This window comes from Lipophrys pholis (genome assembly GCF_963383615.2).
Source record: "Lipophrys pholis genome assembly, chromosome: 6".
NCBI lineage: Eukaryota > Metazoa > Chordata > Actinopteri > Blenniiformes > Blenniidae > Lipophrys > Lipophrys pholis.
Genome location: NC_137629.1, coordinates 23,366,772 through 23,381,033, shown reverse-complemented (window position 1 = coordinate 23,381,033; position 14,262 = coordinate 23,366,772). Strand labels below are relative to the sequence as shown.

The 14,262-nt window shown below is 41.4% G+C and overlaps 2 protein-coding genes across 3 annotated transcripts; one reads left to right on the top strand and one right to left on the bottom strand.

The window, feature by feature from the left end:
- Positions 1 to 1,213: 1,213 nt before the first annotated feature.
- On the top strand, positions 1,214 to 7,504 carry zdhhc15b (zDHHC palmitoyltransferase 15b). 2 transcript variants are annotated; one of them, XM_080465643.1, is made up of 11 exons: positions 1,216 to 1,363; positions 1,717 to 1,743; positions 1,836 to 1,930; positions 2,091 to 2,211; positions 2,512 to 2,581; positions 2,885 to 2,917; positions 3,025 to 3,145; positions 3,346 to 3,478; positions 3,638 to 3,764; positions 3,896 to 4,014; positions 4,981 to 7,504. In XM_080465643.1, exons 1-11 carry the CDS (start codon positions 1,222 to 1,224, stop codon positions 5,022 to 5,024), a joined length of 1,032 nt encoding a protein of 343 aa, XP_080321769.1. In that variant the 5' UTR covers positions 1,216 to 1,221; the 3' UTR covers positions 5,025 to 7,504. The 2 variants fall into 2 exon arrangements, with proteins under 2 accessions (XP_080321768.1, XP_080321769.1); XM_080465642.1 differs by lacking the exon at positions 4,981 to 7,504 and having other exon boundaries at positions 1,214 to 1,363; positions 3,896 to 4,456.
- Positions 7,232 to 14,215, bottom strand: uprt (uracil phosphoribosyltransferase (FUR1) homolog). Its single transcript, XM_080465646.1, has 7 exons — positions 13,626 to 14,215; positions 12,425 to 12,467; positions 12,258 to 12,327; positions 12,006 to 12,068; positions 10,606 to 10,767; positions 9,348 to 9,446; positions 7,232 to 7,844 (listed from the first exon to the last, which is right to left on the bottom strand). Exons 1-7 carry the CDS (start codon positions 13,886 to 13,888, stop codon positions 7,738 to 7,740), a joined length of 807 nt encoding a protein of 268 aa, XP_080321772.1. The 5' UTR covers positions 13,889 to 14,215; the 3' UTR covers positions 7,232 to 7,737.
- Between the last annotated feature and the right edge of the window lie 47 nt (positions 14,216 to 14,262).

Here is a 14,262-nt window from a genome sequence, read left to right as displayed (position 1 = left end):
ATTGTCTATTGGGTGTTTGAGATCCAAACTCTGAGTCCTGGTTATCTCTATGTAGTGTTTATTAATATGTCATTAGATTCAGTGAGCCAAACATTTTTCTTTCAGTGGAGGTTTTGGTGACTCGCAGCTGGAGTTAGTGTCTTTGTGTGTGAGGCCCAAATGAAAACTTGCTGTGTTTTGTTTACGACTGCTGTTGTGGCTCCATCAGTGACATACTTGTGTTAAAGTTTCCTTTCAGTGGTGTGTTTAAGTGGCAGACTTGCAAACCTTTCATCTTTATCAGTTTGACTAAAAATCTTACGTATTGTGTCGCATAATATAGTTTTAAATAGCAAAGCTTTTATTGTATGTGCGCGACTGTTACGTGCGCGGTGCGGTGCGCGCATATTGTCGGTGTTACAGTCGAAAATAAACTAGAGATCCTTAAAATTCCCCAGAATCGTCACAGAAGATCGAGCTCCCCCAAAGCACCAGCAAAAAATAAATAAATAAATAAATATATATATATATATATATATATATCTATATATATATATATCTATCTATATCTATATATATATCTATATATATATATATATGTATCTATATGTATCTATATATCTATATCTATATCTATATCTATCTATAGATATAGATATCTATATCTATCTATCTATATATATATCTATATATCTATATATATCTATATCTATCTATCTATCTATCTATCTATCTATCTATCTATCTATCTCTCTCTCTCTCTCTCTCTCTCTCTCTCTCTCTCTCTCTCTCTCTCTCTCTCTCTCTCTCTCTCTCTCTCTCTCTCTCTCTCTCTCTCTCTCTCTCTCTCTATATATATGTGTGTGTGTGTATCTGGCGCCGCCATTGCACATACAGTCAAAATAGTGCCATAACAACCTTTAAATTAAAGCTTTAAAGTATTTTATTTGTTGTGGCACAGAGTATAAATTGTAATAAATTGACTATAATCTCAACATATATTTGACACCCCTGGTTTAAGGTATCTAATCGCTTTTAACTCTTTAGGATCGGCTTATGGCAATTTCACCATGTCTGTTATGTTTGAGGTGTCGCTGTCAATTTTGTTTTTCCATCTTATTTTATTTGCTTAATTAACACGTTTGAATCAAAATAAGAACTCTACTGACGCTTCAGTGCAGTGAATCGCTCCCCGATGTGACGGATGGCTAAATCGCAGCCAGGCATCGCAGTGGAGCGCCGATGCAGCCGCAGGCTCGATGGGTCATGGCTCTCTCCAGAGGTTTGAGATGCTGTCAGAGGGTTTTCTCCTGGATTCCCGTCCTTATCATCACCGCCGTGGTGCTCTGGTCCTACTATGCCTACGTGTTTGAGCTGTGTCACTGTGAGTATGCGGGTCTGTGCTCGTTTTGTTGTGTTTTTTCGTGTTGTTGTTTTTTTTTTCTTTCGGCTTTGCCGCAGATTACCGCCGCACAGCAGTGTGCACTCAAAGAATGTTAGCAAACAATACGGAAGCGGCTCGGGGTGTGAGCCTTCATCACACTAACGTCAGTTTATCCCATTACCACGGAAATACTTCTTGTCACGTTCACGACTCTTGTTTCGTATCAGAAAGTAGTGTGTTGTTTACAGCTGACTCCACACCAGCTAGTCCTGCTAGCTTTTCCCCTCCACTGATTTGTCTGTGTTTTGTTTGCGATCGATCACCGACAATGTCATGTTCCCCCGTTTCAACAGTTACGATCAAGAATACCTTGGAGAAAGGTAAGCTGGCCTCTCGTGTCTGCGCAGAAACTGATTTGCTCCACAATAAATCGATGCTCTCTAGTGAGTTGAGGCTGTGTTTTTGCTTGCAGTGGTCTATCTGCTGGTGTTTCACGTTTGTTTTGTGATGTTCTCCTGGACGTACTGGAAGTCTATCTTCACCCCTCCTGCCTCGCCATGCAAAAAGGTACACTGAATATATATATATATATATATATATATATATATATATATATATATATTAAAAAAAAAGACATTTTAACCTGGATATATGGTTCTGTATTGCCTGTGATAAGTTGACAAATCAGATGAAAGCGGTGATTGTTTATTCTTTTTTGCATTTTTAGTTTCAATTGTCCTACTCGGACAAGCAAAGATACGAGATGGAAGAGAGGCCAGACGCTCAGAAACAAATCCTGGTTGAGATTGCTAAGAAGCTCCCCATCTTCACTCGAGCTCAGTCTGGAGGTGAGTCCTGTCAAACGGTCTCTTTTATCTGCCGCGCATCAGAGCCGCCGGTCCAAACAGACAGGTACATTAGCCACGCTCCGTCGTCTCACACATGATCGGTGTGCGTGGTGAAAGCAAGTAGGCTGGGGCAATTAGTTCGGTGTGCTCCCCTGAGCGTCCCCATCCAGAGTGATCAGCCACTGTATCTCTTTCATTACTGCTGATTGCAAAGACGAAAGGCCTAGGCCGCAGGAAGTGTGCGAAGGGTACGCTCAGCTCGCATGTCATTTATTCAAGTGGTCATCCTCTCGTCCCCAGCTATCAGGTTCTGCGACCGCTGCCAGGTACTGAAGCCTGACCGCTGTCACCACTGCTCGGTTTGTGAAACGTAAGACACTTTTTTTCCCCTCCCCAGTTCATTCAGCTAGAGAGAGACTAACCAAGGCGGAGAGATATTTGTTGAGCTCGCACTGTTGTGATAATTAGACATTGTTGCTCTGTTGGCGTACTGTGACCTGCAAGGAATATCTGAGTGACCAACCAGTGCTGTGGTTCAGTTGAAAGAACAAGAATATAGCCGTCAGAATACACATGAAGACATCAAAATACGTATAAAGACATCATGAGATATTCTATGTGTAAACAATGTATTTTAACACTCATAATGAAAAACTTGTTTCTGCTTTTTCAGCTGTGTTTTGAAGATGGACCATCACTGTCCCTGGTAGGAAAATAAAAAGCCCGTAAATCATTGATGGATGACGTTTGTGTTGTTTGTTTGGTTCGAACACAATATATATATATATATATTTTTTTTCCCCCCTTTTTTAGGGTGAACAACTGTGTTGGTTTTTCCAACTACAAGTTTTTCCTTCTTTTCCTGTCCTACTCCATGCTATACTGTGTATTCATTGCAGCAACGGTCTTTCAGTATTTCCTCAAGTTCTGGGTGGTGAGTTGCGTTATTTTTCTTTGTCACTCATGCATAACATCCGATAATGTAACCATACTTTGGCTTTAAGTAGTTTATTTGTTGCCGCTATTGTGTTTCTAGAGTTCCTAAGAGCTGAGCCCGGTGTCACAGCTCATGGCTTTCTAAAGCCCCTCATTTACTCAGGTTTCTACTTCTCTCTCTCTCTCTCTCTCTCTCAGGGGGTTTTGCCAAACGGGCCCGCAAAGTTCCATGTCCTCTTCCTCATGTTTGTGGCGCTCATGTTCTTCGTCAGTCTCATGTTCCTGTTTGGCTACCATTGTTGGTTGGTCGCCAAAAACAGATCCACTTTAGGTGAGGGTTTGAATATTTATCAGAAATAGTGTGTGGTGAAATGGAACCTTCCTTATTTTAATAAAGGTGAATGTGTTTAGCTCGTGTCTCCTGCGGACTATATTGAGAATTGAAACAGGAACGTGCGTTTCTCACCTACATTTCCTGTTCTGTTTCTAGAGGCCTTCTCAGCTCCGGTTTTTGTCAACGGACCGGAGAGAAATGGCTTCAACGTCGGTGTTCGCAGAAACCTGGAGCAGGTATTTGGGGAGGACAGGAGACTGTGGTTTATTCCTGTCTTTACAAGGTGGGTTTGACCAAATTGTTCACATCTACACTTGTTCGAAAAAAAACCCCTCCCTCCAAACAAGACAGAGTCTCAGGTGAACAGTGACATGAGGTAATGGTTTTTGACTTTTTGTACCTTACACCTGACAGCCAAGGGAATGGCCACTACTTCCCCGTGACGCATCGCAGCTCTGAATCTCGCAACCCGTTATTGTCTAATGAAGACATGTGGGAGGAGTCCGACGACGGATCAGAAGAAGGAAGCTTGGGTGAGTTTTCCTCGGTCTCTGTGATATTTATGCTGGTACAAATTCGAGTATTGCCAACACAAACGCCTCTCAATGTCTTTTACGTAACATATGACATTATATTTCATTTTCAACTTGAAATCTTAGACGATGTTTGTCATTCCACCAAGAAATCAAAACATTTGTAATTAGCTGAGGGGAGGGCTTAAGCTCAGTAAGTAGTGTTTTCATACCATATTTAGACGGAACACTGCAGGAGGGGAGTTTAGTTGAAGCAGAAATGCAAAGGATTTCCTTTTGGAGATTTTGGCACCTTGTTTCATAAAAAAAAAAAAAAAGAAAAGAAAAATAAATTCTGTAATGTGTAATGCTTTATATTTTAATACAAAAGTCAATATAATTAAAATGTACCTGTGTGCTGCTAGTGGCAACGCTGTTAAATAAAGCCAGATAAATGCTGATGTGAAAGTAGGTTTCCTGCCTTTTGTCTTTGTGAACGAATTAAAAGCAAAGTTGGATTTCAAGTGTTCAAGATGAATTGTGATTCTAATAGCCAACCGTAACACTTTAGTTGTCGTCTGCTGCTTTCAGCCCTTCTGACAAACTCTCCTTTTAAATGCAGCACGGTGTATCAGTGGTTTTAGTTCTGGTCACCTCACACCAAGAAACTGTCCAAGTTTACTGGGTTTTCTCTCTCATCTCATCTCCATCATTACTGCAGTGCTTTTGTTAACTTCTTCTTCATGGCCCACGGCCTCCATGATCCAGTAATTACAGCAGAGAAGCAGATTATTTGTTCAGATCATTTGTTCAGATCTTTCAACAGCAGTCTCCTACATGCTGCTGCGTTTCTATTCCAAACACAATATTCTGCTGCCACCTGGTGGTCATAAGAGAAGCCGCGTGAGCGCCGAGCTTCAAGAAAACCACCAAAAAAAAAGATAATAATGTATTTGCATGCTAAAATGTTCTTGTCTTCCTTTCCAGTTGAGGATGCGGACCCCTCGGTTACCATAGAGATGGAGGAATAATTTACACTGGGTGCAGAAGATGTAAACTGATATCCCACACCAAAACACACGCACACAAGGCAAATGCATTCCAAATCATGTGAATGTTGGGACACACTGAAGGGGGCCAAACAAGTGGATTAAAATCTGTATTTGGATTGTCGTTGCCAATTTTAACCTGGAGTTTTACATGATTATGTAGAAAAAGAAACGAAGTTACTGGATGACCAGCCGCGGCACCACGTCTCCTCTCATAGATGGACAAGCAGCAGCATCCGTTTTATAGAAGAAAATAATGTAAATGTCAAATATGACCTCACACACACACACACACACACACACATCAAGCTCATCACTTATCGTGCATTTGCTTGTGGTTTTTGGTCAGGCGGAAGGCTTTGACCTCGGTGGGATTATCAATAGTACTACTTGGGAATTATCCAACACTGTCACTTTGTTTCAGGGTTGGGTTGAGTTTACAGTGTGACCCGTACAGGGTCGTATCTTCACCCGATCTGACGCCGCGAAGGCTTCTGAGATCCCTTGTGTAGTGATTTTCTGGTTTTTACCAGATGTTGTTATAAGAATCGACTTTTATTTATTTATTGGAGAACAGAAGCTTACAAGAGTACCTGACTTAACCTGCGCCTTATTCATAGTTAGATTCCCCCTTTTGGGAGTTGGTTTCTCCTCCGAATGTATCCTCCTCTTCATCGTCCCGTTTGTTCGTACACCGTGCCAACATTTGAGGCACTTATTTATGGAAGAACCTAACCCGTCTTTTTATTATTCATCATCTACTGTATATTGCGGACAGAACGCCATTAATCCAACGTGTGTTAAAAATCAGACTACAGGTGCATTTCCAGGACTTCGTCCTCTGAATAATCAAAACAGTGGAATACCGAAGTATTTAAAGAGGTTATTTTTTTTGTTATATTATTTCACCTTAATAAGGCATGAAATTCAAAAATACAGTGTTCCAAAAATATTCCATAGGATAAATAGATTTTTGTACTTTTTGACTGGAGGTCATACTCACTGTAAAACCTTTTGCTTTATATCCTATTCATATGGAAATAACTTAAAGGAAATTATTTGCTTTTCCATGATTTAGATTTTATTTTTTTGAGATGCACATGTAGTATAATTTGCTCACAGCTTGAGATAATTATATTTAAAGGTCACTATTATGGCAGTCTATTTATTTTCTTCTGATACTCATATCCCAATTAGTTTATCATGACTTTCTTTATTTTCTAAATGGTGTGACTGAGTGAAAAGGCTTTTATTGAATTATCCTGGTGGTTTTCTATGTCATCAGCGGCCCTCGGTGGATGCAGGGCGTTTCCATTTTAAACATTCAGATAACTGTACACGAATATTAAAGGGCTGATTCTCGTCCACTGGTTGGTAGGGGACGGTCCGCTCCTGCAATACGTTTAAATTTCTTTTGTACCTGTGTTGATGTATTTTTAATACCGATGGAAACAGAGTCTCCAGGTGGAGAATTTGTTTTTGGACGTGTGTGTGTGTAGCCGGTGTACTTTAGTTGAAGAGTCTGAGTACACTCAATTATCAGTGTGGGGATAATTTTGGGCCTTCGCTAAACCTCTAAGCTGTTTGATCTCGACACTTTAACTTGCTTTATCAGATTTTGTTTGTTTTTCTTTCTATGTTAGGGGGAAGCCAAATCGAATGGTGCTGATGTCTGAGATTAATTCTGTATGTTGTGTCGTCAGTCATGATTTCGGGTTTGAAAGTGTAAAACGTTAGGAAAGATGTGGATGTTGTCTCGTCTGTTGTCCAAATGTTCAGCGTTTTTCTTGTATATTGAGTTCACTCATTCATACCCGCTGCAGGCAGTGTCTGTATATTTTTGTTCCTTTGGGCGACACTTTAAACCAGCGATTCTCAAAGTCGGTTAAGGACGAGTCCTTCCCAGCTTTAAAGCACATTACAGCCCCCAACTCTCATGCTGCAGGTATTGTCTCACACCTAGAAGTACTTTGAAGGTGAATACCAAGTTTGGGTTTTTTCCACCTGTTCACGACTATATACAAATCTTGCACTAAAGGCTTTCATAATCTTTATATTTAGTCTGCCTAGCAATATAAACGTGCATTAATTCCTTCTAATCCGAGTCTTTCAATGGTATTCACCAGATTTTTGATCTGTGGAGCCCTGAAAGGGAGGCTCGCCTCACACTTTGAGAACCACTGCTTTAAAACTGTTGAAACGGTGTGCTTTTTATTCAGGTAGTGGGTATTTATAACATTGTGAGTCAACATATCATAAGTTGGCTGGTGGGAGTTAAATAATACTAGAAAGGTCTCTTCTGAAGCAGTACGTGATTGTGGTGCTTCCCTTCCTCGCCACCTAAGAGCTACCAAAAAAAAAAAAAAACAACAGTTTCATTTCATCTTCTGTCTGTAAACAAATATAAATTCTTTATTGATCCATCGGTTGTTGTAACATGCAAAATAAAACAATCCCAGCTGAGCTCTTGTCAAGTTTCTGTTTTGTTTTTGGGCTTATAACACCAGTATACACGGCAAAAAAACCAAAAAAAAAACACAATAAATACAATTGATCAGATTAATGAATCAGCTGAGGAGCTTTGGGGGGGAAAGCGGTATTTGGCACAACAAGGAGAACATGAGGTACAAGAAGGTGAAAACAACAAATATACCCAAAACAGTTTGCAGATCATGTTCCTCAGGTTGTCTGGAGTTCAATCGGTGCCAAAGTACCTCTGTCCAAAATGTGTTGGAGCTACAGGGTGAACTTCTGTGGTCAAGATGGTGATATCAGGGAACTCCTGGATTATAGATTTGGCTCCTGGAAGAAACGCACACAATCAGTCATATATTTAAAACCGCTCTAATAATGCATTACAGAGGTTCGCCCCCTTTTTCCTTTGAGCAGAGCGCCTGACTTCATGGTATTTATAGGTTATTGCGCTCTCCCGGTAACATGGTACTGGGCTATAAAAGGCCCTCTGAACGAAAACAAGTGTGAAACTACTGTTCTGCAACGTCTCTCAGAAATGTTTTCCCTAAAAATGTGCAACGGCAGAGAAAGCAGTGGGCTTCCTCTTGATCTCAAAAATGGAGTCCTGGACTCCAGGTTAGGAACCGGCCGTCTGTTGCCTTACTGTGGTTGGTAGAAATGAGGAAAAGGAGCTTGAGCCGTTTGAGAAGCTTCCAGTCAAAATATGCTTTCCTTTCTGAGGTAGGTTAGCGTGAAATGTCGGCTCATGACTGGATGACAGAGAAGTGAAAGAAGAGTGACTGAAATCCTGCCAGTCTGGGTTGTGCTGAGCTGAGCCGGAGCAGCTGAAAGCAGCCTCGGGCTTTAGAAACACGCTGTGAACACAGCGCTGACATATTGTTACCTTTCAAGTTGATGCAGCAATCGGTGGCTTATTTACATACACATTCACCCGGTTTTTAGTTTGGAGTTTTTAGTCTCTTCCAGCCCCCGGGGGAGATCTTTTCATGCTCCGCTATTTTCACCAGCTGGTTGGTGGTTGCCACTTCATCTTTGTGTTATTTGGCGCCGAGCGTACAGCAAGTTTTGAGTGCTGTTCCATTGTGAACTGTGGTTTTGCTGTGAATATAATGGGATGAGAGGCAGACATACAAAATGGAAATATCGAAACATTGATATGAACCTCACTGTAAAGGTCTGCCAACCCAGATTCACATCAAATTATCATTATCGGCTTAACTCTCATCTCCCAAGTCATTACAATGCTCTGCTTGGTTTCACTATTGATAATGGCTTCATTAAATATAAAAATACTGGAGGATAACAGTGAGCTGATTATGCGGACTGTATATTATCATTAAGGCAACACTGCAGGAGCCTCTAGGAATGAGCAAAGGTGATGTTCTGTATACACAAGGGACTGCGAAATGCATAAGTGACTCTGTTAACACCCTATGGCGGCATAACAGATTCACCAAAAAGAAGGTCAAGAGTGCTTAAATCAATAATAATCCATGAACATTACATTAAATGCCAGTGCAGACGAGCAGGGCAGCAGGGAGAAAATGTCCTTATCCAACCCTCGGTTTGATAAGGCAGTGTAGAAGATTAATGGATGAAAGGAGGTTTATGGCTTACCCATTAACTCCCAACATTTCATTTAAACCCTGGGAAGGTGACTCGTCTTGGTAGAGTCATTTCCTCTAAGGCCACTCAGACATTTGCCGCTGCCGTTGTTTGCAGCCGTCTTTCACGAAGACAACGACACAGCAGCGGCGGGTGGAGAGGGCACTGAGTGCGGATTAAGTGTGTGAATGAGAGTGAACTGCTGAGACGGCTGCAGCGCTTTACCATGAGGAGTGGAGAAGAGGCTGAGGAGGATAATATGTCTGGGCTGGACTCCGTGCTCTATCAGCACCCGCACCGCCTCGATCACAGTGTTCCCTGTACCTGCAGACACGGGAAATGTCAGGTTCACTCTGTGCTCTCTCTCGCTCTCTCCCGCTCCGTCAACGCATCTTCTTTTATAGAAAGCAAGCAGAGTTCATTTAAAACTTGCAATGGTTTAGGTGTATAAATTGAATAAATTACATTTGTTATGCTTTGCATGTATATATGTCAACGAGCACGTTTATGTGACCGTGAATATCTGAAAACGGGAGTAATGAAGCGACTATAATAATCAGATCTGATGGTTTCTTTCACAGTACTACAGATTGACGTAACATTTCCTGTTATATTCTAAATAAATCTGGTCTTCTCTTGGCGAGTACAGCAACACATACTGTTTTAGCATTAGCTGTGTTTTTATTTCATTTTACGTTTATCATATCGTTGCATTGTCACGTTTCACTTGCCAAATTGTTGTGTTTTTTTTTTTTAACACAAACACATTATGCTGTACATGAAGGGAGACATGGGAGTATCGGGGAGAAATGGAGGTGTGTTAATTGATTTCTCATAATTGGATGACTACTGTTATTCGATGTAGGATATTTCATTAAGCTGTTATCAATTCAAATTCCAGAGTTTGGATAATAATTGGATTCCTAGTGGACATGTAAATGGGCCCGACGATACATTATAGCATCTCACAAAGGTCCCGGGTTGATGAATCCGCCCATAGTCTCGGCACATGTCAGGCTTTCAGTTCTCGCCCTGTTGGCATGCATCAATGAAACCATATGTTCCATCAGCCTGACAGGATAAAATACACCTTCAAGCGGCTTGGCCACCATCATATTTCATTTTCAAAAACAGAACAGACAAATGCTGCCTTGTGCATTGGCAAACCGGGGCTATTAAGATACTATTTTTGTTGGCCCTCATTATGCTATTCAGCAGCCTGGTGGCTATCTCCTAGACACTGTATAATTTCCCCCATGAGAGCTATAATTATCAGAGCTGTGTGAATGGGCCTGTATGATGTGAAAATGTGCAGAGTCTGTTGTGAAGGTCAACTTCAGGGAGATTTCTCCAAATGAATGAATACATAAAACTGCTTTTGCATTTGCACCAAATTGGACATCTCTTGACATTTACATGCTACTGAAGATGGTAAACGGCAGTCATCAGTCAGATAAACCAGGCTCAGCTGTCCGCTACTTACTTAGGATGGGGTACATGAGGAGCACTTTTCTTCTGTACACATCGGGGGGGAACTTGGCGTAATAGACCTTGGCTTTCTGCGTCTCCTCGTCGCTCTGGATGAGGATCTTGCCGATGCGGATGGAGCGGCAGCAATCACGGAGACCCTGCTCCATGGCCTCTCCTGAGGTAAGAGGAATACAACACAACTGTGACTGAAAGGCTTTCGAGAGGGAGGGAGGCTTTAAGCTGGGTTTTTCTTCTTCCATCAATAGCAATGTCCAACAGGCCTGCCCCCACTTATGAGTTACAATCACCCCTTCTGAAGGACAAACCAGCATACCATGTCCGACTAAACCCCCCCCCCAAAAACAAAACATGGATGATGTTCTTCCAAATTTTACATTTCAAAAAGAAAATCTAATGTGTAGAATCAAGTTGAAATAATATCTTTAATTAACTATTAATGAAGTGACAATATTTGATAACTTCCACAAATGTTCATGTCAAATTCTAGCAGCCAACTGCATGTTGTGAGTCAAATATAAGCTCCTCTGCTGCAAATATCATATTATAATGTGGGAAAGGACCTAATAGTGTATGGGCAATCATTTACAGAAATCAAGTGAGTAATTGTTACAGAGTTTAACAGCTTTTGTTGTATTTAAATGGTATATAAGAGCGTGTCAGTCTCAAGATCAAAGAAATTCTTATAAATGTACTTCAACATGACTCTAAAGATGAAATTTCAATAAGTGGACCTATAATAAAACTAATATAATGTAAAATTGCATATATTTAGATTCCAGTGAAGAGCCAGGATAAAAACAACAGGTGTATCAAATGTACATTTAAAATTGGAAAAAGATATAAATACTTTTCCGTGAATTAATATTAAAAAAGAAATTCTGGATCAGTTTACAAACAATCTGCTCGTACATTGCCAGTTAGAGGTTATAATACGACTTCTAAAACTTTGAAGCCTACACCTGCCAGCATCAACATTTTGTTCTTTTTTATCCCTCTGTAATACCGTCAACAAATGATTCAAAGGTTTCATAAAACTAGGATATGAAACATTTCATTGAGGGAGAATAAGGAATAAGCGAGAGTTTGCTGCTGACTGCAACATCTTCAGGGAACGTTCTTGGCAAAATGTACAAGAATATGTCGCTCTCAAACGCTCCTCAATCTGAATTCTCTTGTATAATTTACTATTCAAACGATCAATTAGTTTTAGTTTCACAGAGGGAAAGGAACAATATATGATCCAGGGCAGATGACAGCTCGACCTGATGAATATGTTCAGAACAGAGCGTGCAGCTTGGGAACACAGGTCACATATGCATAGAAGACTTATTACAAACCCGTACAACAGACAGACTCTAATTTGGAGGGTGCGCTACAGCAGGTTGCACTTACCACTCCTCATAATGCTGACGCCACAGTTGCCTCTTTCAAACTTGACACCTTCATACTTGTACCCTGAGGGAAAAAAATGAAGTAGGAACAGTGACAAATGGAGCCATTCTGAATCTGCCCACTCAGGAATATAATATGCTGGAGCTATAAGGAGAGCTGGCAGCCCCACATTCACAAAGCTCTTTTTTCAAATTGTTCAGGCTGTTTCTAACCTCGTTCTATAATCTGAAGGTATCGCAGAGAGATCCTCACCTGTTGGTGTGGTCACAGTGCACTCTGAGTACGGGAGCTGATTCAAGCCCTCTTCAACCACTAGTCTGATCTGTTAGACAAAAAACAACAACAACAACAATGGTGTTCTGTTACATAACTATTTAAATATGCACACCAAGTATGCAGCAAATATGTCCTGGGCTTACCAGCCGGTCCGCACAAAACACAAAATCTCCTCTGCTGGTTGTCCTGAAATTATCAAGATAATCTAGATTAGATGAATCCAGGTTACTGGTTAATAATCAACAAGAAGAAAAAAAACTTTCATTTTTACTGTGAAATTGTTCCTCATTCTGTGGAACAAGATGCAACTACTGTCACCCTCTAATTAGAAGAATGGAACACACACAAGCTAAGGTATTTTTTTTTTCTCTCACAGTCCAACTACATATTTGTGATTCTAAATTGCTGGAAGGTGTGAGTGTGTGGCAGTGTATCTCTTTGTCCTGTGATGAAGTACCCTGTTAGCTGGGATTGGCTCCAGCAACCCGCAAGCCCTGAAAGATGGGTTGATCTTTCTCTTCAGTCTGGCTGAAATGAACAGTCAATATTTTTCTTAACAGCTCAACAACTATGTTATTATATTGATATTTATCAGTGACGCCAGATGTTTTCTGAAGAGGGGACAGATTTTAAATTTCATACGTGAAAAAGTTGTTCTGAATAGTATTTTAATTCAGTTTGATTATCTGTGTTATGTCAATAAAAAATATTACGTTCCTATAAGTGTTTGAGTTGTTCTCAAATTGAAAGACTAATTGAACAAATGAGTATTTCTTAACATCTAGGAAAAAAGCCTGTTTAATCTGTCAGTTACATCAGCGTTTTAAGTAGTGCAGCAACGATTACCAGATTGTAGAAAGCAAGTCTTAAAAGATGTTGACCCTTGTACTAATTCCAGCTTCAGATATGTGTATATTTACTACTCATTTCCTACTAAAGTTCCAAAAAAACCTCACATCGTCTAGTTGTGCTCAATACAAAACTGGTTGATCAAGAAAGGTGGTGACTGCAAGTTCTACGGAAATTAGAGTTGAGTATCCAGGGCATGTTACCAGATAGCAATCATGATTACTGTCAGTATATTTTTCAGGCATCAGATCATCTGTGTTTTGGTCTGAGGATTTAGATTTAATCTCATCTTTAAGAGGCGTTTTTCTGCTTGGATTATTCTGATTTGTATCAAGGACGAGTTGGCATATTTACACCTGTTTGCACACATTTACAACAGAACAATGCCTTAACACGTGTGAAACATAACCAAAACACAGAGCCACTTGATGTCCTAGCCCAGCCACGGGGTCTGCTGAGGCCTGCATGTGTGTGTAGGGGAGTGTGGGGGCTCACTTGTCTCTGATGATGGTCTGCAGCTCCCGGATCTGGTCGTTGAGAGGCAGCAACTTGAGCTGCGGTCCCAGGTTGTCCTGGCTGGCCGGCTGAGGGGGGGCTGCAGTGGGATCAGGGGCGGTCAGCACTGCGGGCGCGCTGTTGGTGCTGCTGCTGCTGCTGCTGCTGCTGCTGCTGTTGTTGTTGTTGGCGAAGCGCACCTGCTTCATAGGATGCTCCTGTCCGCTGTTGATGTTGTTCAGCTGCTGGTTGTGGCATGGCATCCTGGCGGCTCGGTTCAGCGAGGTTTTAGAGCTGGAAACGAGGCCGAGAGCGTCCCTTGACCGAGCGACCCACTTTTAACGTGCTCCCTGAGCAGCCCCCGCCGACGAGAGGACACAAAGTGCTACTCCTTTAGCCTTCAACTCTTTTTTTTTTTTTTTCCACGATTCACGCAGCGACCACGCAAACACCGCACATGAGGGTCGCTCCCGCAGACACGCACAGACCGAACCGCGTCGTGTTAAAGTCACTTTCCCGGCTGTTGAGTCGCTGTAAAACGTGGCGGCAGCTCCCCTCCCGCTAGCTTTGACACTGACAGCGCCGCCGAGGAGGACCGGATGTGACGTAACCGGCGTGCTCGCTTACCGCCTTCCTC